Source organism: Pogona vitticeps, chromosome 13, assembly GCF_051106095.1.
Source record: "Pogona vitticeps strain Pit_001003342236 chromosome 13, PviZW2.1, whole genome shotgun sequence".
NCBI classification, from domain to species: Eukaryota; Metazoa; Chordata; class Lepidosauria; order Squamata; family Agamidae; genus Pogona; species Pogona vitticeps.
The window spans coordinates 9,784,966-9,809,419 of record NC_135795.1 but is presented as its reverse complement, the minus strand read 5'-3'; the positions used below and the strand labels follow the sequence as shown (position 1 = coordinate 9,809,419).

At 46.6% G+C, this 24,454-nt stretch overlaps 1 protein-coding gene across 1 annotated transcript in view; it reads left to right on the top strand.

The window, feature by feature from the left end:
* The first annotated feature begins 8,573 nt into the window (after positions 1 to 8,573).
* The window catches only part of FAM20C (FAM20C golgi associated secretory pathway kinase), a 90,587-nt gene continuing 74,706 nt past the window's right edge, over positions 8,574 to 24,454 (top strand). The window contains exons 1-2 of the mRNA XM_072983004.2: positions 8,574 to 9,911; positions 24,175 to 24,353. Of these exons, the coding sequence (XP_072839105.2) occupies positions 9,178 to 9,911; positions 24,175 to 24,353 (913 nt within the window). The 5' untranslated portion in view covers positions 8,574 to 9,177. The remainder of the gene's footprint in view (positions 9,912 to 24,174; positions 24,354 to 24,454) is intronic.

Genomic DNA, 24,454 nt, shown 5'->3' with positions numbered 1-24,454 from the left:
CTCGGCCTTCAGAACTGAATCATGCCTTGTGCCATTCCCTTTATTTCCATCATCTAGCTAGACTTTGCAGACGGAGTAGGTTTGACAGCTGTCAATGCATTCCAATGGGGGGAAAAATTCACCAAAAATTAACGAAGACTCAGAACAGAGCCAAATTAAGTTTGCAAAGGTTTCACAAGGTGCACTAACGATTCCAAGCATTTTAAACAGTTTTTGAACATTTTAAGACACTTTAAAAATAGCGAAAACGGACCTGCTGAAACCATTGAAATGCATTGAAACCTATTCAATGCATTCAAATGGGGGAACCGCGTTTCGCTTAGCGATGTTTCCTATGGCGATTTTCACTTAAGGACGGTAATCCGTTCCCATTGGAACGGATTATCTGGTTTTCAATGCATTCCTATGGGAAATGATGTTTTGCTTAGCGATGTTTTCCCATAGCAATTTTTTTTGAACCAATTCACATCGCTAAGTGAGGCACCACTGTATTGAGAAAAGCAAGGGACGACCAAACTAGATGAGCTCTAGGGGAAGAGGGGAACAGTGGCTGTTGATGTAGAACAGTATTTTTCAACCTTGGGTAACCCTGATGCTCTTGAACTGCAACTCCCAGAAATCTTGGCTAGCACAGCTGATGGCAAAAACTTCTGAGAAGTGCACTCCAAGAACATCTTGGTTACCCAAGGATGGGAACCACCTGCATTGAGCAAGGGGTTGGACTCAATGGCCTTATAGACCACTTCCAATATCATTATTCTATGATGCAAAAAGGATTTTCCAGTTTCTTGAACTGCACATCAGAGTTCCCCATTCTGGGAGTTCTAACTGATTTACTTGTACTTTACAGGCATGAATGGGGCTCACCTGGGAGAAATGCTTTGAGGCCGAGCTAGGCCGAGCTCCTCCTAGCTTCCTGCTCAGAAAGATAGCTCCCAGCTGGGGCAAAAACAGAAAGCTTGAGGGTTTAGGGCCTCGATACTTGGCGGAACGCTTACTCCCACCTAGTTCTACCCGTGTCACATGTGCGAGTCAGGAGGTGAGGCTGAGGAGCCTGACGCCGAGAGAGGCCCAGAAGGAAAAAAACAAGAAACCAGGCCTTCTCGGCAGTGGCTCCTTGCCTCTGGAACAATCTGCCTCCGGAGATTCGTGCGGCTCCCTCGCTGGGTACATTTAAAAATCAATTAAAAATGTGGATGTTTAGGCAGGCCTTCCCCCCCAGTTAATTCCTGATTCTCTCCCCTCCTCTCTCTATTTGATTTATTTCATATGTTTTCCCTCTTGTAGAATTGTTTAATTGTGTTATAATTTTTTCTTATATTTGTGTTGTATTGTATGTTGTAAGCCGCCTAGAGTGATCGTAATGACCAGATAGGCGAGGTATGAATGAATGAATGAATGAATGAATGAATGAATGAATTTATTTGTTTGTTTGTTTGTTTGTTTGTTTGTTTGTTTGTTTGTTTGTTTGTTTGTTTGTTTGTTTGTTTATTAAATTTATACCCCACCCCTCTAGACCATGTCTACTCGGGGCGGCTGAATGAATGAACGAACGAACGAACGAGCGAACGAACGAACGAACGAACGAACGAACGAACGAATGAATGAATAACCAACAAAATCTGCTCTCTGCTTCTCCATACTTGATCCTGGGTTCCTACATGGGAGAGTCTTTCCAGACAATATATTATGAGAAACTAGCCATAACACGTTCTTGTTAAATCAGTCAGAATTGCTGATTGTTTGAAAAGAGGGAGTACTCTGTGGCCTCAGACTTACTGGGAATGCCGAATCAGAGGGATGCATATAATACACGGAGACAGAGAGACCACAACACACCTAGCTATTGTTTTTGGATTCTCTCCATGAGGAGGTGGCTAGAAGAACTGGCACCTGGGTTATATCCTAGAATTAAAGAGCTTGAAGGGACTCTATGGATCATCAAGACTAGCTGTTGTCAAGGAGGCCCAGTGAGGGGTCAAAACTCCAACCTCTGACTCCACAGCTCCAACATGAAGTTCACTGAATGACTTTAGGTCAGCCATACTCTCTTAGTTGGACCTACCTCACAGGGCTGTGGTGAGGATACCATAGAGAGGAAGAGAGTCACATTGACCACCATTGCTGGAAGCATGGGGGCATAAATATACCTGTTTCTCCGTGTATAAGATGCCCCCATGTATAAGATACCCCCTACTTTTCTAATCCAAAATTAAGAAATCTAAGTGGGGCTTAGCAGGGGTAGGGGGAAAGGGATCAAAGCGCTGCAGGATTGCTTTGATCCCTGCTTTCCCCTCCACTTGATTTTTGTTCTCTCTTAGCTTGCTTCCGTGTATAAGGCGACCCTCAATTTTTAGTTTAAAGATTTTAGACAAAAGTATAGTCTTATACATGGAAAAATGTGGTATAAACAAATAAATGCATCTTATTGCTAAGCCACTGGAAAGTTTGCCCAGATCCTCCTGAGCCAAGAATGCTTGTGTGTGTGTGTGTGCATGTACAGTATGTGTGTGTGCTTTGCTTGTGCTTACCATTGTAAAATGTCATGCACTTCCATGGGTTGTGCTATGATAAATAATATCTATTACACTGTACTATTCGTATGCAAAATTCCCAGCTGGATGTATTGTGTTTGCGCAGACATGGGTGTTGTCCAGAAGCCAGCTGAGAACAAATTTCAATGGCTTAATATGTGTACTTCGGAGAAACCAGACTCATTTAATTTAAACAAATCACACCATTTTTAGACATTGCCAGCGTCCTGGCGAGGCAAGGATATCACTCAAGAGAATTTGGCAGCTTTTCCAACCTGCCTTAGCATCTGTGTATGGAGGCATTCAGGCCACGGGTTGGGAACCAGTAAACATAATCCAAATGATGCACCCCTCTGATCCTCTGCACCGCATCAGTCATAATGTGTGCCAGAGAGGACCACACATCTCATAGAAATGCTAAGACACAGAGCAGTGGTTCCCAACCTTGGGTCCCCAGATGTTCTTGGATGTCAACTCCCCAAAATCCTGGCTATCACAGCCAGTGGTGAAGGCTTCTGGGAGTTTTACTCTGAGAACATCTGGAGATCCAAGGTTGGGAACCACTGACACAGAGGATAGTGGACAGGCTGGGCCAGAGAAGCCAATGGTGGAGAATATGTAGTCATGGTTCCAGTAGCTACGTACCATGACCAGAATTCTATGGCTTATTGCCCAGATCCTACTGCAACTTCATAAATCACAGCAATGAATTGCTGTCAGCTAAGGGGGTAACCAGTTGCATTGCTCATCACGTGCCAAGTCATACAACTGATGCACAGTAAGGAATGCACGCAGCAACTTCCTTCACTAGCAGCAATTTGCTGCTATGATTTCTATCGTTGTGCTTATGCTAGTATATGCAAGGAACAGGATTCCGCTGAATGCTTTTAGCCTTAAAATGAGCTGTGTGAGGAGCACATATGTTTTAAAGGAAAACTGCAATCCCCCGAAGCCTCCCAGAAATCTAATTTCCCATTCAAATAAGGTGCATCTTGTTTTACGGATATGGAGGGGTTATTCTGGGTTATTTTGCAGTTCTCTTGCCCAACGTCGGTAGCATATGGTGTGCAATGGAGAGGTACAGTCTTTGATTAGTTTTGGTGGGCAGTTGGCATAAAGACCCGCCCAAGTCACCCATCCCTGCCCTTTTATGCCTCCTTGATAGAGAACTTAATCCATGGGGAACGTGTGTAGGATTGTATCACCAAATTAGCTTTGGACACAGCAGAGTAGCTAATATCAACTTCAAAGAAGTCCAAGATGGAGCCATCTTGGCTCTGAAAGCTATGAAGCAGAATATTGCGAATAAGGAGGTAGAGCTCAGTAGGGACATCAGGTCAATGTTTGCCAGAAACTGGGATATTTTTGTTTTTAACTGTTGTTAATATACACAAATATCTGTCAAGAGGTTTAGATGAGGATGGAATTTTAGGATTTTTTGGTTACAATTCTCCAATGTTCTATCTGACAAAAACAAAAAGCCCAGATTTGGCTCGCCTGGGAGCCCTCAACTGAAAGGCTTTGAGGCCTAGCTAGGCCTAGCAAGGCCTAGCTCCTCTTGAGCTTCCTGTTCCTGCCCCAGTGCTAGCTGGGAGGCTTCTTTAAGAACAGGAAGTGAGGAAGAGCTAGACCTAGCTACACCTCAAAGCCTTCCGGTTGAGGCATGGTCTCAGGCGAGCCAGATCTAGGAGTCTGTCAAGTAGGGCTCTAAGAAGGGAGAATTATGGGATTTGTAGTTTAGCACACACCCACCTACCCAGCCCCAAATCCTATCTCTATGTGTAGATATGAATGCTGGTTACTTGATAGGGCAGCTGTTATGGGTCAGAATATTAAAAAAAAGAGAGCCCCCTCTACTCACAGGCATGCCTGATTTTCGCTACAATTTCCAGTACCATGTCGGAGGTGTAAGAATAGATCCATGCACCTATATTACTTCTCTGCCCCTCCTTCTCTGCTTAAGTGTTGTTACTACAGCTAGGGGGGCACAAGTCAGAATTATTTTGGCCTGACTCTGTGTTCAATTGCTCCTGGCTGTGCCTACCATTGTCCTGCCTCAAACTAATATTTTGTTTTTCCGTCACCACGATGCATCTCAGCTTAGGATGCTTAGCACCTCTCTCAAAAAGAGGACTGCTAGTGAATCATCCGCGTTCCACTTACACCACTATATCTGTGTTAGGTTACAAAGCCAGGCCAAGCCAAAATGTACAGATCACAGATATTCAACTCTAATAACATCAATGATGGTGCAGAGGGGGGGGGGAGAAAATCAATGCCGTAAGTGGAGGAAAAGAATAAATCGAAAAGGGGTGCCATAATATAGGAAAGGGTTCATTTTATTATACCCCTCAGCTTGCAAAAAGGCAAACATATTAATTAATGTTCCATTAAGAGCTCATTATTGCCTTCTGTTTATAATGGGGAAGCATTATCAAGCCTAATATTCATCTAACGTGGCAGAAAAAGAGAGCATGAAGCCATTTGGAACAAGTTACCACAGGGGATTTTTAAACTTAGGCCCCAGGCAAGAAATATGTACAGTTTTTCCCCCCACCCACACAGAGCACAGCTCCTCAAAATAAATAAATTGTTGTCGGAGGGGGGAAAAAAACAATATAATCTAATCAACCCCCGTAAAGGGTCAAAGTAGGCCTTACACATACCAGATTTTGGAAAAGTTCTGGTGTTGACTACAACTTCCCAAACTCTGTCCACAAACCACCACCCTCCCCACATACTTGTTTGGGTCCAAACAAGCAACTTTCCCAATTTCTGTTATTAACCTTCCATTGCAGACAGCGGGGGACCCACTGAATTCAGAGCTACGGTTGAACTCCAAATACCTCCTTAGATGGGAATGGGCTCAACAGAAGTTCCCTGATTATGGTTTAGAGACGTGGTCCCCATGATTTGGTCAAGTTCCACTGAGTCCATTTCCATGGCAGTCATTATTTGGACGGTAACTTTAATTTCTGAACTCACACAGTCTGTCTCTTTTCTGCAAAGGGAGATGAATACCAACAATTGGAAAAATTGCTCCTTCAGAAAGACTGGGCCAAAGCCATAAAGGGCTTTATGGATCAAGGATGAACATGCTTACGTAGTTCTTTGCACTATCCCCCATTTAGTCTTTCCGCAGTTGCAGGCAGAGTGAGCAGGTTGGCTATGGATCTCATCATCATCACAGAACTGAGTTGGAAGGGACCTTTCCTGGACTCCTTTCAAGATACAGTGGGGAATCCAATTCCCAACCCAGATACCTAATTCACAGAGCTATCTAGCAGTTCATCCAAGCTCTAAATAGAGAAGAGCCATTGAAGTCAATGGAACATACATTTTTTGTGATTAACATGGCCTATTTTGTTCAATGGGCCTCATCTGGCTGCATCCAGAACTTGGAACCACAAGGGCTGGGATGGAGGGAGATTTGGGGGCTTCCAAAACATGTTTCCAAGCTCTGAGTAGGACTAGCATCGGATTTAGCCTAAACTTCCTTTGGAAATAAATCCCGTTGAACTCACTGGATGGGGCACACAAAAGCTCGTTGTTGATCTTTGAGAGTAGGGTGGGTGGTACAGGTAGAGTTACCTTGGATTCGAGCCATTAGGGCTTTCAAAGTAATCCCTTGACATTCTGAATTGTACAAAGCACAAATTATTGTGCTTGTTGGTTTAGGAGGGAAATGTCACCACAAGGCAATGTTTACAGTCCATCAAGGTGATCCACCGTACCAAACTATTGTTAACTCTTTAGTGGCTGGTGACCTGCATTTATTCCCAGAGGAGAAAAAGAGCCGTTTTCACATGCACCACCGTCCAGGGCGTCTCTTTATTCTTCCTTTCCTCATTGGAAACGATACCTGGCAACCTCTCTGGACTGAATCACCTTAAAATTGGTGACATCACTGGGAAATTTAAAAAACACAGAGAGAGAAATGGGACAGAGACTGGAGTGATGTTGCGATATGGTTTCCTGGGGCACTGCCCAACTCGCATTCAACCTCCCTCTTGACCAGCAGGGAGAAGGCTTACTAGATGTACTTAGATTTTGGAGTGGCATCCTTGAATATTATTCCATGGGAAGGAACAGGACATCATCCTCAACAGCTGGACACACTCTGGACCGTTGCTGGAGGAGTATGTTTTGACTGATTCTAAAACCAGTCACTTTTGAATAGGGGCCAATTTAGCCCATTGTACTACTACACAACCCCACATGCCTCTCTCTCTCTCTGTGTGTGTGTGTGTGTGCGTGTGTGTGTGTGTGTGTGTGTGAGAGAGAGAGAGAGAGAGAGAGAGAGAGAGAAATCAAACTCCCAACCCTCTGACTCGACAGCCGGAGACCCTAACTCACCCAGCTATCAGCCAGCTTTAGAATCTGTGGTTCTCTGCTCAGCTGTTCCAACTGCAGAGCAAGTTATTTTTAAAATCACCCTAGCTAAACTTCTGAGAGACAGAGAGAGAAAGAGAGAAGGAGAACGTGGCAGAACCAGACAAGACAAGGAGAGCATCAAACCGACCACGACCTCTTTTCTTCAAAAGATGGTCAGGTAGGTTTTCTGCTCTGGTTTGATTTTGTTATAAGGATAGAGAGATGGACAGAGAGATAGACCTGCCTTCTCTGTGTGTGTGTGTGTGTGTGTAATCCAGGCAATGACAGAGCAGAATTCTGCAGCCTCAACTCCATCAGGGGGGGCAGCATCCGCCAGTCTAATTCTTCCCGATGTTATTAGCACAGATTTTCTGGCTCTCCCTCCTCCCTCCCCGACCCTCTCCCGAAGCGAGGCGCCCTCTGTGCGCTCCAGCTGGATCTGCAGGGGAACGAAAGCAGGGAGCCCAGGGAAGGGAAGGGGAGGGTGGGGGCGGCGAGGTTTTCCTGTTACTATCACTGTAGCCTTTATTTAGCCAATCTCTTGACTGTGACGTCTGGGCGGATGGCTAGCTCATAATATTTAATACACCCACCGAAGGCAGGCAGGCTGGCTGGCTGGAGGGCTCCACTCCTTCCTCGCCCGGCCAACCAGTTTACCGCATTCCGGTCTGAAAGCCAGGCGCGGAGGAGGAGGAAGAAGAAGAGGAAGAAGAAGAAGAGGAGGGGGGTGTCCGGATCCAGCCCTCCACCTGCCAGAAGCTTCCCCCCTTTCCATCCTGCCTGCCTCTTTCTCTCTCCCCCCCCCACCCCGGTTGGGTCAATGACCAAACCCTCCCAAGCCGCTATGGATCGAGGCGACGCTTCTCCCTTTCCGGATTCCGATTTTCTCCCCTAAAATCAGGGTGTTTTTTCCCCTTCTTCTTCTCCTCCTCTCCCCGCAGCGGAGCTCGATCGAAGGGGAATTTTGGAAAGTGTTTGCTCTCAGCCGAAGGGGGGGGGGGAAGGAGTGTTTATTTATTTTCTCCATTTTTTTAGCTTTTAAAAAAATTGCAAGCGTGGCTTGTTGATGAAGCGCACGGATTTGGGATTTATTTTTGAAAAAAGATTCCTCCCACTTTCCCCAAAAAATCTCCCTTCACCCGCAACAATCCCGGCTCAAAAAACAACCCCTGCCTCCCCCCCCCCTCGCTCCCTCCTTCCCTCCCTCCTCCCTTCTTCTGTCCTTCCAATTCCTGGATGAACCCATTGCTCTCGCCCAAGCGCTGGCAAAAAAAAAAAAAAAAGCAAGCAAGCTCCGGAAAACCTACGAAAGACAATCCCGGCTCCAGCCCAGCGTTCGATCCAGTCGCCCGGCGCAGCCGGAGAAAGCGCCGCCGCCAAGACTCGCCAGCCTTCTTGCCTGCTCCCAGCCCGCCGCCTCCGTCGCCTGATTTTTAGGATCGCCAAGAACTACGGATCCCTTTTCAGGAGAAGCCTAAGGAGGTTCATTCCCGATTATTATTATTTGAAAGGGGGGGGGAAGAAATATTTTTTAAAAAAATCTGAACCCCCTCTTCTTCGTTCGGCCGTTTAACCCCCTCCGTGCAAATTTCATTTTATTGCATTTGTGATTCTTTAATTGAAGGGGAGGGAAGCCAGCGGCGCGTGTTTTCGGGGGGGGGGAGGTCACGTCCAACATCTGGCTGGATCTCTCCTTCTTAGGAGGGGAGGGGTTTGCAGCTGGCTTCATTTCCCCCCCCCCTCCCCGCCTTCCTATGAATTAAACCCGTCCAATCGGGGCGGCTCCTTGGACTTTTATTATCTACACGGCGATGCTGCCACCGAGGCTGCCCGGGCCGGTGGCGTCCCGAATTCATCTCGCCTTGTGACTGCCGAAATCTTCTTCTTGTCTCCCTTCCTCCATCCCAGGACAAGCCCCCCCCCTTTTAAAAAAAATATATTTTTGCATTTGACACATACACAAAATGAACCAAAGGCCCTTTCCTCCAGCCTTCCAGAAGCTCTCTATTTATTTTCTTTTTTTCGCTCTGGCCGCGAAGGATTGGACCGGCTCGGTGGGAAGATCGGAAGCGTAAATCAATTTTTTTTTTGGTGAAAAGCTCTCCTGGGCAATCTTCTCCCCCCCCTTCTTCTTCTTCTTCTTGCTCCAGTTCTTTTCAAAGCCGGCTCGCCCTCTCTTTGATCCAACCTCCCCTCCTTTATTTTATTTTATTTTTGTTTTGAAATCAGTTTTTTTTTTCTTCCGATTTTGAACGAGACACCCGGCACCATGATCCTGGTGCGCAAATTCCGCGTCCTGATCCTGATGGTCTTCTTGGTCGCCTGCACCCTCCACATCATGATCGATCTGCTCCCCAAGCTGGAGAGGCGGCCGGCCGGCAGCGAGCGAGGCGGCGGCGGCGGCGGAGCTGCGAGCGGCGGGGGAAGCCACGCCAACCCGGGCTGCTCCTGCTCCCACGCCGCCGGCAAGCAGCAGCAGCCGCCTCCTCCTCCGCCGCCCGGGGAAGAAGCTGCGGATCCGCGGCCCCAAGCCGGCGCGGAGGCCGCGGGCTGGCCTAGCAAGCACACCCTGCGGATCCTGCAGGATTTCAGCAGCGACCCCAGCTCCAACCTCAGCTCGCATTCCTTGGAGAAGACCCCGCCGGAGCGAGGCGGAGAAGGAGCCGAGGCTTTCCCCGATCGCAACCGCAAAGCCTTGATCCCGGAGCAGAGGCTGGCCTCGAACCCGCGGAGTCGGACGCCGCCGCCGCCGCTGCCTTCCGAAGGGACCGGGCGCCGGCGGGAGCTGCGGCCGGGGGAGCCCCCTTTCGGAGCCGGGGAGGACGCAGGGGCGGCTGCCGGAGGAGGCGGAGGAGAAGTCGGCGGGTTCTATTCCAAGCTGGCGGCTCTCTTCCAGCACCCGCTCTACCAGCGGCCGCCGCCGGCGCTGGGCGACCACGATGTCCTCTTCAATGTCAACAGCGACATTCGCTTTAACCCCAAAGCGGCGGAGAATCCGGATTGGTGAGTGCGAGACCGAGAGACCCCCGGAGATGATGGGTTTGGATCGGATGGGATTTTTCAAAAGGGTTGGGGATCCAGGGCTCCCCATGACCCAGGTGGCTTGAGACCCCGCCGGCTCATCTCCAGAGTAGATCTTTGCGGGGGGGGGGGGGGAGAAGAAAAATCCAATTAATAAAAATCGCTTGCTTGCTTCCTTCCTCGCCCATCCCAAGGGAATCTTCTGGAGTAGACCCACTGAGCCCCTGATGTTTACCTTCCTGGGTGGCTCCCTAGGTAGCCAGAGAATCAAGCTCAGAGGGAGACGCTCTCTGGCAGATGGAGGCAGAGATGTCAAATTTATGAAAATGTCCATTCTTTGGTGTTGGGGGGGGGGGGGAATGGTGTTTTCCTTGGGGGAGAGATGGAAATTTTCTGGAAATTTTTATCTCTCTCCATGGAGGTAGATGCCGTTCAGAGTAGGAAATTCCCTTGGCTGCATCAGGGGGAGAGGAAGGATGATGGGGTGCCCATGGGCGAATCCGAGAAAGGGTTTTATTATCCTGATTTTTTTCTGGCCATCTTTAAGGGATCAGGGATCGGAAAGAGTCCCGTACTGTCTGCCTTCCTCTGGACAAAAGGGTTAAGGAGTGGGTCTTATGTAAGAGACCATGAACTGCTGTTGCCACCTATAAATGATGCTTTCCGTCCTCATCATCCTGATAACAATGGATTATTTGAAGCAAATACCTGGGGTCTAAGAGCCAGAGCTGGCCTTGCCTTCCTTGTCAGTAAGAGTTTTACCGGCATCTCTTCCTTTACCCCTAGCCACGCTTTCCAAAAAGAAAATGGGTCAATGGTGCCGGGTGTGAATTCTGCACATCTCCAAAATCAACAACAAAAAATCTGTTTCCTTGGCTGGCCTTCTTCCTTCCCCATCTTTGGCACAGCAGAGGGGGGGGGTTATCTCCGATGCCATTGGCTCCTGGTACCCATTCTGAATTTGGACCCCCGGCCCTAAATCAATGGGATGGGTGCCTGGCACCGACCACCTCCCCCTGCTGGGGGGGCGTCTGATAGCCCGGCCTGATTTTTCTGCCCTTGCTCCCCCATGGCCATAGCAGTGTTGTCTCCCTCTGCTCCTCTTGAACTTACATCCAGTGACGCCTCCCCACCGCTCAAAAATAATAAGAGCGTTTCGCTGATCTTCATGCAGACCCCCAACCCAGGTCAATCCTCCTCCTCTTAGAATTGCAGAGCTGGAAGGGGCCCTGTGGATCCTGTCCCTCTCAAAGGGGCACAGTGGGGAATTGAACTCCCAGCCTCTCCCAGATGAACCAAATCAATGAGCTATCCAGCAGTTCTACTGCCTGGTTGATGGGTCCTTCTAGAGCAGCCCTGTGCTTGATGCTGTACCCCAGCACTAACAAAAAAGGATATAAATTCTATAATTGTTGACAATTCTCCCCCTTCCAAAATAAAGAGAGTTATAAATGGAACAACCTTGGCCAACAATTACTTCCTCCTTCTATAACAAGGCGATTGATCATGAGAGGAGAAGCTTAGCTTTACCCCAGGTGGGAGTCTGGCATAGATGTTCCCCATCTCTGCAGTAGAAATGAGGTGAGGGTTTAAGGTGGAGTTGCTCTATCATCCTTCCCCAGTGCTACTACAGCAGCTCCCCCCTCCCCGAAACAAAAATGGGACAGTTTGGTTTTGCAAAACTGGCATGAAAGGATGTGCGTTTTTGCATTTCATTTAGAACTGTCTGAAAGGCGGCTCTCTCTCTCTCCCTCCCTCCCTTCGGCTTTCAAAATTCATCTTGATCCCTCCGTCGCATGCACCAGAGAAGGGGATGAGACACAGTATATTTAGGCACACCGTTAGAGAAGGTTGTCACGCTGTCCAATCTGATTTCAAGGGAGTCTGCGGCGTTGAGCGCATCAGAAAGACAGAGCGAAGAACGGGAAAGAGGTCTCCACCACCCTCAAAGCATCCCATTGTCCCAACCCACATGGTAGACTTCATCCAGGTTGGGAAACTGTAATAAGAATTCTAGTTTAATTTTTAGAATATTAGAATCATAGGGTATATCGATTAGAATATTAGAATCTTAAGAGAGGCTGTTGCTTTAATTGAAATAAAGAGAGAGGGGGAAATGCATGATTTTCTGTTACAGTATATGGTTTTGTTCATCCTTTGGAAAATCTGCAAGGGTTGTTAGAATGAAGTGTGCTAATTTCATCTACCCAGGCAGCAGGAGGGCTAAGTACAGTGGTGCCTCGCTAGACGATTACTTCGCTTAATGACGAATTCGCTTTATGATAATTTTTGGAGCGATTTTGCACTTCGCTTAACAATGGTTCCTGTGGGCGATTTTCACTTGATGATGTTTGGGACCTTGCCTCGCAAGACGGCTAAATTTTGAGTCCCTGTTTCGCCTTACGATGCTTTTGACAGCTTGGGTCCCATGCTTCGCTATACGATTGTTTTAAAGGTCGCTGTTTCGCAAGATGAATGTCTCCAGGGTGCAGTATGGTGCTGTAGAAAGCCCGTCCTGTCTTGTTTGGTTCTCCTGCCACCATCACTTGTGTGTAGTCTTCTCCTTGTGCTTGGCTCTGGACCCCTTCATCTCGGCTTCCTAGAGATACAGGATCACTGTCGTTTAGCTGGTTAGAAGCTTCCTCCAGCGAGAAACAGAAAGATTAAGGCGAAAGCATGCTTTTCTCCCCTTTCCTCCCTTTGCTATCATCTCTCTCTCTCTCTCTCTGGCACTACCATCTGCAGCCAAAAAGTCTCAGCAGTCAAGGTCTCAATATATAGTTCCTTGGAGGACTTGATTCCTTTAAAATGCTAGGCGAGTTGGCTGCACACCCTCTCTTTCCCCAGATGCAGAAGAGTGGAAGTAGCTACCAGCCCCTCCCATCTTGGCCACCGTCCTTACCCCCAAGGTTTGGTGCCCTTCTGAATCCCTATAGCCAGATGGTTTGTTACCTTTCCCATCCTGGATATGCAGTGATTTGGGTTGTGCATCCTGGAGAGTAAAGTTCCCCTGTACTCGAGTTAATTTCTAAACCTTTAAGAAAAAAATTGTGGGCCGTTCAGTCCTCTCTGACTGCAACCCTTCACCGTTCTCTTTTGCTTGTTTCGTTTTTAAATTCAGTTCATCCACAAAATTCTCTTGATCTTGAGTTCTAGGGCCAGCCTCTCCACTTTGGCCCCTCTTAAACCAGCCGTACTTACGGGTTGCTCATGTGTCCAGTTTTAAAGAGGTTCGCCCTGCCTCTCTGCCTTCTTCCACATGAAATGATGGCCCAGCCTTTTGGCGTTTGCAGATGGCTTTGGTTTGATGTGTTCAAACTGTCTTGCTTGTGTGTGTGTCGGAAGAGGTGGCTTGAAACGGCAGAAGCTCATCCTGAAATACATTTGTTCATTTTAAGAATACTTTTGTATCTGAAGGGACCCCGTGAAGATGGAGAAGAAGATACACAACATAGGACAGCATGGCTATATCTCATTCTTTCTAGGCCCTTCTCAGCTTTCCCCTTATGTCCATTCTTCATCTTATTATTAAGATGATGATTAGGCATATCGTTATGGTCACAGTTGACCCTACCTGGAGATTCCACGGATTGAATCTGGCACTTCTACTGTGATTCAGTGGAGCATCCTTATTTCAGCCCTTTCCTCCTGAACTAATGGGGATCTGAAAAAACAGGTGAGGTAGGCACTTTTTGAAACCTCTCCCTTTAGCCTCCAGACATTTTTAAATTCCCCTCATGGCCATGAAAAGGAGCAAAGGATACCTGTCTTTTCTAATGTAGTTTGTGATACATAATATGTGTGGCGGTTTTCTTTCACACTTCAAATGGCTAAGGAATCCTAATATCTGAGCTAAGCGATGTGCTTTATTTACCAGTGTCTTCCTTGTTAATATCCAACTCCTGATGTACAGCTTCCTCACCATCTAAAACATATAATCTGACTCCCTGTCTAGCTACCAGACTTCTCCCAAACTTAGGACCCCCCTTCCTTCCTTCCTTCCTTCCTTCCTTCCTTCCTTCCTTCCTTCCTTCCTTCCTTCCTTCCTTCCTTCCTTCCTTCCTTCCTTCCTTCCTTCCTTCCTTCCTTCCTTCCTTCCTTCCACTGACTGGCATACTTAGAGATGATGGCAAGTTGTGAATGCCCAACAGCCTCTAGAGATGGAAGGCTAGGAAAATCTGAACAGACGTTTCAAAAGGAATGTCCTGAATAGAAATTAAGAGCTTCTGAGAGAGAACTTGGGACATTTGGTGAGTGGTACATTTTAGACCCCCAGTGTGGGGTAGTGGGTAGAGCGATGGAATAGGATTCAGGAGGCCCTGATTCAAATCCCTGCTTAGCCATGGAAACTCCCTGAACAGGCAAAACCACTCCTTAAATATCTCACTTACTTGAAAGTCCTGTTAGGTCACTATAAGCCAGTTCTGTCTTGGTGGAAGGTCTTCACTGATTGTGTATTCCTCCATCAATGAGCTAGTGTAATGGAGGGGTGCATGGCTCACTTCCACGTGTAATTCTTGAACATACAGGAACTCATACACAGTGTCTCGACCTGAACATTCTAGTCCAGCCTTCCTGAAGGTGGCACCTTCCAGATATGCCTGTTTGCTTAGTCCATTGGTTATGCTGGCTAAGGGCTGCTGGGGGTTATACTTGAAAACATCTGGAGCTTTGGTTCCCAACGTTGAGTTCCCAGATGTTCTTGGGCTGCAACTCCCAGCAAGCCTGCCCATCACAGCTAGTGGGGAAGGCTTCTGGGGGATTTAGTCCAAGAACACCTGAGGTCCACTGGTCTAGAGGGCACCAGGTTGAAAGAAGCTCTTTCAGTCCGCCTTCGAATGCAAGAAGGATCAAAGCCCTCCGGACAGGGTTCTCTTGCTGCCTGGTGTGACCTTCCTTCAAGGCATGGGTTCTACATTTCCCTTTTAAAGATAGCTTACTCATGAATTCCAAGCTAGACAAGGAGAAACATGAGGCCATTTTGTTATGACACCCACTGGGGTATTCTGGTGCAGAAGGAGACAGTCGGAGTTGCTGTGGTGGAAGATGGTGTTGGTGATCAAGACACTTAGATGTCAATGGGTAACTTGAGCACAAATCCTTATATAACCAAAACGGTACCACCCACCTGCCAGGGGACCGTCTCAGGAACCATGGAAGAACTTTGAGGTGCGCAAAAGAACCCTCCACCCTAAGAACACTCCTTTGAATGAAATTGGGAAAGAAATTGGGAATTGGAAAGGTGATTCAAAGGAAGATAGAGCATGCTCAGTGGCTGTGTAGTTCTTGATGGGGGAGCAGATGCGATAGAATACTTAGCAAAGAGGCATGCCCATCTGGGTCACAACCTAAACAGGAGCATAACATTTAGATGTGTGTCTTATTTGTATTTCTTATTGCAGTTCTTATTTCCAAAGGGATGTCTGATAATATCAGAGGCCTCCATAGAACATAGTTAATGTCTCTTTCTTGTTTACGTGCTTGCTTGCGTGCTTGCTTTCATTCCTGTTTACGGCACCCTAGGAAAGAAACGAAAGCAATGCATTCTTCGTGCATGTTCGCTGAAAATCCCTACTGTGCTTCTTAGGGCTTACTCCTAGGTAAATGTGCGTTGGGACTGAAGCCCAAATGTTATCCATCTCATTAAGGATTCCTGTACATTTTCTGCATCCGCCACATCGGCAAGGCAGCTTACATCACGACTGTTGGACACCTGAGTGGTTTAGGAACCTGGATGGAGAGCCAGAGGTTGAGAGTTCGATTCCCCCGCTCCCTAACAAGGGCTGGACTTCGTGATCTATAGGGTCCCATCTGCCTCTGGAGTTCTAAGGCTACGATTAATAAAACAAAGGGGGGATTTTTTTTTTAACCTAGGAAAAGAATGCAGGCATGCAGTTTTGAGTGTTTCATTTAGGAGCCCCAATTCTTACAGCAGTGCTTCATTTTCTTAGCATTTGGGAAAGGGCTTGTGTGTTCAAAGGCAAATACATATACAATGTATAGGTCAACAGATTGCATCAGGCCCCGAACGGGTAGCTAGATATATGCATGGCCATCTGGGATAACATGCAGAGGGTTTTCTTTTTTAAAGCCTAGCTTCTCTTTTAAAATATGTTCTTGTTCTTTCTCTTTGTATTTTGGATACTTAAGCTTGTAAACATTGTGCACATATTTGCAAGTGGTTCAAAAAGAATTACCCTGGGTCTGCCTGATGTCACCTTGAGGAACTATGCAGAGGGCATTCCGAGTCTATTTGGAGGTCACTCTGAAGTGAGTGCCATTTTATTCAGCGGGGCTTCTTGAAAGCAAGGTGGGATCCCCCTTTATTCAACGGTGGAGAAAGCTTTGGCTCTTCAGATGGATCGTTATGCGACTTCCTTTATTAATAAATAATCCTGTGCCATTAAATCAATTCCAACTTATGGCACATAAGGGGTTTCGAAGTAGAGAATACACAGAAGTGGTTTTCCCTTCCCTTCCTCTAGGGGGAGCCCTGGGACTGTGCAGCTGGCCCAAGGCCACCCAGGCTGGCTCTTCTCCTGGGATATACGGGGGAGGGGGGATTGAACAGAGCTATATTCCACCCAATTTGGAAAGATCAAGGTCAAAACTGCGACCCTTTATTACCAGCCGTGCTGGGGAGCACTGTTCGGAGTTGTAGACCAAAGCAGGTTCTGAAATGCTGCCTTAGTCACTGCCTGGAATAAGGCACCGGGAACATTGTTTGCATCAAGTCAGAGCAGTGGTGTGATCATAAGCTGGTGTATCCAGCATAGATGACCAGTGTGGCCTCACAGGCTTTGGGGACTTGGAACTCCATAGGTAGTGGTGGTTAGGGCTTCTGAGAGCTTCTGTCCGACAGTATTTGGAGCTGCCCAACCCCAGCCGACAGCTATCTGTCCCTGGTCTCACGATCAATGATAGCATCTCCCTGAGGTTCAGGCAACCTCTCTGTATATATCACTGTTTGAGCCTGTAAATGCTCCGCCACTAAGCTCTGTCTTGTCCATCATGATGGCCAGCATGCTTCATTATGTATGCCAGCTTCTCAAGACAAAAGTCCAATGGCACATTCCTGGATAAATACAATTCTCTTTACAAAGTCTTGACAGCGTGTATTTTTTTTGAGGTACTCCATTTTATACCACAAGATAATGATCACAACGCTCTCAGCACATATTGATTGCTTCTTTCTGGTTTTTTGTATTAAAAAGCCAACGCCGTCCTAGTCCATAGACATGTTAAATAGTTTATAACAATGGTACCTCCAGGGGTTGCAGAAATGGAGGAGTCCACCAAAGATACATAGGAATAATTGCATATGAGTTGAATCATAGAATGATAGAATAATGGAGTTGGAGGGGGGCCCTAAAAGGTCATTGAGTCCAACCCCTGCTCAAGGCAGGAATCCAAATCAAAGCAGCTCTGACGGAGGGTTGTCCAATGTTCTCTCGAATGCCTCCAGTTTTGGAACACTCACCACCTCCCGAGGTCATTGGTTCTGTTGTCGTACTGTTCGAACATTTAGGAAGTTATTCTTGTTAAGACGCTTCCTGTAACTTGAGCCCATTATTACGTGTCCTGTGGAAGAAGGCATACACCAGTCATGGTCGTCGTCACTTATTCATTTAGTCGTGTCCGACTCTTCGTGACCCCATGGACCAGAGCACGCCTGGCCCTCCTGTCTTCCACTGCCTCCCGGAGTTGGGTCAAATTCATGTCAGTCGCTTTGATGACCCTGTCCAACCATCTCGTCCTCTGTCATCCCCTTCTCCTCCTGCCTTCACACTTTCCCAACATCAGGGTCTTTTCCAGGGAGTCCTCTCTTCTCATGAGATGGCCAAAGTATTGGAGCCTCAGCTTCAGGATCTGTCCTTCCAGTGAGCACTCAGGGTTGATTACTTTCAAAATGGATAGGTTTGTTCTCCTTGCAGTCGAGGGGACTCTCAAGAGCCTCCTCCAGCACCACAATTCAAAAGCATCAATTCTTTGGCGGTCAGCTTTCTTTATGGTCCAGCTCTCACTTCCATACATCACGACAGGAAAAATCACCAGTGGTAGTGGCTGGAAATGCACCAGTTCCTTTACAAAGGGCTGTACTGACTGAGGATGATGGAGACTATAAAGAGCTAGCCTGGGAAGATCTGTCTATACTGAGCTTTGGAACAGGCACTGCTTTTTCTAATGAACGTTACAGATTTCATGGCAGTGCAAAATCAGATATGGCAACCAGCAGATAAGCTACATCTGTCTCTCCCCTTCCCGTTTGCTTCCTTTTTTCTTTCTTCCCTCCCCCACAAAAAAAGAAAGCCAGGTTTAATTAGAGGCACACTGATGCTTTTCTACCCTCTGGAAAGGAAAGAGTGTTGATAAAGAATAGATTATGAGTATGACCCTAGGAGAAAGTTACTTCGAATCTTATACTTCAAAATAATGGTGACTATCTGATAACTATGGCTAACAGGAACCAGGATTTGTTGCCTTTAGCATCCAAAGAGACAATGAAAGTATGGTTTAGTTTGGGAAGGGCATGGATCCGTGGCAGTAGGCGCCCCTGGTGACTGCGAGGGCATGGAGGCCAATGGGAGGGTGAAAGAAGGGTCAACAGTAGCTGGAACCAACTCATTTGGGTCTTGTCCCTTTAACTCTCTCGTAGAGGGTTATTAGAGTATATCTCCTTATCATTTTATTGCAGTAGTTCCCAGCCTTTGGTCCCCAGATGTATTGGACTAAAAATCCCAGGAAGCTTCACCACTAGCTTTGCAGGCCAGGATTATGGGAGTTGTGGTCCAAGAACATCTGTAGACCCAAGGTTGGGAACCGCTGTTCTAGAGAACACCCAAGTCTGGCTATGGAATTATCAGTGTCAGTCAGCTATAGGGTTTTTACAAAGATAAGGAGGCTTGCTGAATAGTGCAATGAGTCAGATATCTTGCTGTGGAGTCAGAGGTTGAGACTTCGATTCCCCACAGTGCCTCCTGGAAGAAGAGCCAACCTGTATAGCCTTGGGCAAGCTGTATAGTTCCATGGTGCCCCCAGAGGAGGAGAATGATAAATCACTTCTGAGATCAAATGTTTGAAAGGCTGTCTTACAGAGGAGGGGCAGGATCTGTTCTCGATCATCCCAGAGTGCAGGACACGAAACAATGGGCTCAAGTTACAGGAAGCCAGATTTTGGTTGAATATCTTGATGATGATGATGATGATGATGATGATGATGATGATGATGATGATGATGATGATGATATCATCATCATCATCATCATCATCATCATTGAGAAACCTGGGAAAGAAGTAGTATTACTCTTGCAGAGATGTGGAAATAAGCACACTTCAAACCATGGTTTCACACGTCATTTGCTAGCCTGTGTTTAACCATGGTTTAGACTGGGGTGAACTTACATTTGAAAAATCTTTTGAAAATGAATCTTGGTTTATTAAAACAATACTTTGTACTAAACATTTTACCACCAACTCCCTGAAGTCTCCCCCCCCCCCCCACTGCCCATCATGGTCACTAAGAGTTTTCTGTTCTAATGCCCTGCCATCTGTGTGGCCTTGGACAAGCTGCATGGCCCTTGAGCACCATCAGGAGGAGGAATCAGTAAGCTAGTTATTCCAAAAATGGAAGACCTCAAGCCAGGTACAATAAAATGCTTGGTGTCAATCTATCTCGATAGACCAATGGTTCCCAATCTTGGTTTCCCAGATGTACTTGGACTACAACTCCCAGAAATTGTGGGCACCATAGCTAGTGGTGAAGGCTTCTGGAAGTTGTAGTCCCAAGAACACCTTGGGGACCCAAGGTGGGGAACCACTCGTATATAGAAAAGAAGTCAAGAGTCACCTTAAAGAAACGACTGCTCCGTAGCAAGTTGTGGTCCGAGGGGCAACTTGCCCCAGAGGTTTGGATCAACTTCAGTCCATTGAGTCTATCAAGAGACACACTGGGGTGTAGTGGATAGACAATCAGAATAGAATTCAGGACACGGGGGGGGGGGGGGTTCAAACTCCTGCCCTGCTGTGGAAACTCACCAGAAGGTGGCGATGGTCAGCCACTCCTTGAACCTCTCCCAGACTTTGAAGACCCCCTTAGGGTGGCCATAAGTCAGAAGTGCTGTGTGCTATTCACATACCATGGTAGTCCAGTTGAAGGGGGGGGGGAGTCAGTGTAGCAAAATAAAGATCTTGTTGAACCTGAAGTGGGTTTAGTCACAACCTTCTGCTTACAGTATAGATTGGAATGTACCCATTGAAAGAGAGGTTAGTCCGGTGTCTGTCTTTATGGAAGCCCTTCCTCTCTTCGAAGGACTCCCCGAAGATTATTTCAAGGGCCATCTGCTCCATGTCTGGTTTAAAGATAAGCACAGTTAAGTCTATCCACAGTGAGCGAGAGGTTAGAAGATTGAGCATACAGGTCAGTAGCTGATTTACTTTAAACTGAAATGAGAGTAATGAATCCTTCATTTGCATCTATGCATAGTAATTAGGCACATGCTAATTTATGCAAATCTGGGTCTCCTTTTGACCTTTTTTTTAGAGGGGGGAGGTATGTGAATGGTCAGTCTTTTGAGTGACCTTGGGATAAAGCAGGGGAGGTCTTCCTATTAAAAGTCATTAGAAACGCTGCAGTAATTAACCATCGCTGTGAGGGAAAATACCATCACTAATGTATGACTTCACACTGGCAGGATAAAACGATGGCTCAAATGTAGACACAAATCCATTAGGCGCTTGCCAAGATGTGGAGCAGATCTAAAATGTGATGTGGGGAGAGAAATAGCTGATTTTTTTAAAAAAATGAAAGAAAAACAGCTTTTTTTCTTGAGAAGCTGCTCCTTCCTAAGGGATTCGTTTCCCAAAGAGACATTTGGGTTTTGCTAGCTATTATAAAATATGGAGCAAGCTTCTTCTACCAGGAACAGATTCTTGAGATCACCTGTAATTAGATCTGGAAACATGTGAGTGCTACAGGGCCCTGATCCAGGTAGTCTTTCTGGGTGTCATGAAGTCAGACATCAAAGGCTTAAATCCTGGTGGCCAACCCTAGAACGAAAGCAAGTTGATGTGTGCAGTCCCAGAGGAGAGAGAAGCTCGTGCAGTGACATTCAGATGCATTTATTAGTTAAGGATTTTCCTCTTGCAATTATGAGCTATATCTAACATCCGTTTCTGTCTTCAGAAAGACATTTATGGCTGTATATGTCCAGCAGCCTTTAATGCACCAGAGGTACTGAAAAACAATGTATGCTTCTGGTCCCTAAGAGTTTATAACCTAAAGTCAGATAGAGGGTTACTACAGACAAAGGGAAGAAGAGGAAGGAGTACACGAGAGTTATTCACATTTATTTCAGTCATGTAGTCTAAATTTTGATGGTGAGACGCATTGGCCAGGTGAACTTTTGCACCTGTGGAAGTGCATAGGTGTAGCTCCAAGCAGCAAACAGCTGCTAATTAATGAGTCTCCAACTGAATTCCTAGTTGTTTGCTGGTTGCATGACTTCACAAGCAACTAGATGTTCAACCGGGGACTCATTAATTAGAGGCTCTTTGCCAGTCCAAATTGCACCAATGCCCTTACAGATCCATAAATGTGAATTCTGGCCTTTGTAGGTTTAAACCTGCTGTTTTTAAAATCAGCTGCTTTATAATAATAATGTCGGGACTAGCTGGAAAGGGACCCTATGGATCATCAAGTCCAGCCAATGTCAAGGGGAATTAAACTCCCAACCTCTGGCTCTGCTGCCAGATATCCAAACCACCGAGCCATCCAGATTTCACAAGTTATATGTCATTGATTCCCCACCCCTCCAAAAAGAGAAATGGATGGGTTGTGCTTCGCACAAGAGTATAGAAACAATCCTGTGGGGAGTGGGTCGGAGAAAAGACTCTGGGAGTTTCATAAGGGGGAAAAATCATATTTGACACGTTTCTGTGATAGATATTGTCACTATAATTTTAGAGTTCTCATTAAGAGCTGTTTGTGCCCTTTTTAAAAGTTTCAAAAAATATTATTCCATTTTCAAGAAAGTCTAAAATTCCAAATGTATGTTTTTGTTCAAAGGGGGATTAGATGAGGGTTGCTCGAAAATCAGAAAGAGGGCAGGAGAGCGAGAAGTTTGAGAACCACCGCTGTACGATTTCTTTTTCTTTTTTTGTAAGTTTCGTTCAGAAGTCATCTCCAAGAGATGTCTTTGAGCGCAGAGACAGAAGAGAAGTTTTACAAAGACATAAAATCAAATGTCAAAGCTACACACGATCTATTCTTCCCCTTTCGCCAGAGCTAACAAAGTTAAAAACACAGAGACGTGTACACACCGGGGGACAGAAGACAGACCAGTCAAATATTAACTTCTTTTGCAAACAGAATTTGGCTTCAAAGGTCTAGGGAAAAAAACAGGACAAGGATTGCTTCAACGAGGTCCTTTCTTATCTCCCGGAGATTTTTAGTTATCCTATAGTATGGCTTGATGTTCTTACAGCCTTGAGCTACTGCTTCCGGTTTCTTAAACGATATTTGGTTCACTCTGCGCATTTTCCCCTGAGAGTAGCTGATTCCCAAACTTCCAGCCTTCTCTTCTCAAGCGACTGACATAGTCATGTTGAAACAGCTGCAGGACAGTGGGCGAGGCCTTCCCTGCCAGAACCACAGAGCAGTCAAGATAGGTGACCTTATTTACTGTAGGAGATCTGAATCCTATCTTTGGACTGAATTATGCTCGGGGCATCTGTGTAGAACGAAGTTGCCCTTCGGGCGGTGGGGGATGAGTGCTCAAACCTAAAGAATGTAAGTTCTGTTCAGAACACAGTCCATTCCTGGAAGAGGATTAAAATTTGCTTCACACACAAAAACACACTCATGGTTTGAAGAATTAGTGCAAGCCAGGAACTTGAAAACTGGTCAGAAGCATGGATACCAGATGTGCTTCTAAGTAGAAGTAGCTCTACAGTTTTCCTTTCCCCCATCACGTTCAGATCCTTCTCCACCAGCTGCCGATCTTAACCAACCCAGCTCTATCCTGTTCATTATTGTCTCCTGTATGCATGCCGATCGGTCTCACTCACTCCCATTCCAACTCTTCTCACAAGGCCACTCCACATAAGGTTCATGAGGTCTTAACCGTGGTTCCTTATGTTGGGTCTACAGATGTTGTCAGCAGATCATGAGCCTCTCCCCAAAAAAATCCTTGCCTGGCAGATGGTCTCACAACATCTGGGAATCTAAGGTGAGGGATCACAATAAGGTTCTGAAAGACCCTTACCTGAACAATACCTTTGTGGCTTCAACAGCTTCTCAGCCACATCTGGGGACCCTAGGAAAGGAACGACTGCGCCAGAATAGCTTGCAATATGTGCCCTATGTGTGTTTATTCGGAAGGAAGTCCTGCTACCCTGTCCCCATGGATCAGCTTCCATAGGCAGTGTATCTAGGGTTGCAGACCTCACTATACCAACTGGTCAAGTTTGTTTCTGGACTGAACTGTACCATGTGAAGCTGCACATGGGAGCATCATCATCATCATCATCATCATCATCTTAGAACTGCAGAGCTGGAAGGGATCCTATAAATCATTGAGTCCAGCTCTTGTCGAGAAGGCATAGTGGGGGAATTGAACTCCCAACCTCTGGCTCCACACCCAGAGATTTAAACTACTGTTTGTTTATTTCTTGGTTGCATATTTTTGTCCTGCTCTGATAACATGTGTAGCTTTTCTGTCCCAAGTATACCCTCACACTGACCCTGCAGAGTAGATCAAAGCTGAGAAAGAAGCCCTACTGATGTGGTAGAACAAGCTCTTTGAAAAGGGTGACCAGGGAGAGTTTTCTAAGACCAGCATCCGACCTGCCACGTCCTTCACAGGAAGAGAAGTTGGCTCCAGGGCAAAATCTCTGCTACACATGGAGTCTCTCCAAATTCAGTGTGACGCTTTAACCATTGGCCCACACAACCCAAAGAGGTACAGTCCGGGAGAAGGGCCGCTCGCTCTTGCGGTGTTCGGAGGAGAAACAAACGTCATAATCTCCCCTGAACAAATACCCCAAAGCACTGGTCTGCAATTCAGCAAAATCGAAACCTTGCTGCTTTGACCTGCCTAATGCTTTTCTTGGCATCTCCCCGGGCTTGGCAGCCATCCTGTTCTCTCCCGGCCCCCACCTTCCACCGTGTTGCAAACTGCACCGCTGGCATTTTTTTTAAAAGCAACCTAATCTTCTCTGCCATCTCTCCTTTCTTTTCTTTCGGTAGGCAGAACGAAGGCAACGAAGACGAGGAATTCCTGCCCACGGGCGAAACGGCGATCGACTCTTACCCCAACTGGCTAAAATTCCATATTGGCATCAATCGGTATGAACTGTATTCCAGACATAACCCGGCCATCGGAGCCTTATTGCAAGATCTGGCCTCCCAGAAGATAACAAGTGTCGGTAGGTTGATGGACACACAGTTCCTCTGTGTGTGTGTGTGTGTGTGTGTGTGTGTAAAACACAAACCATTAGGGTACTTTTGAAAGTCTATTCCAGGAGAG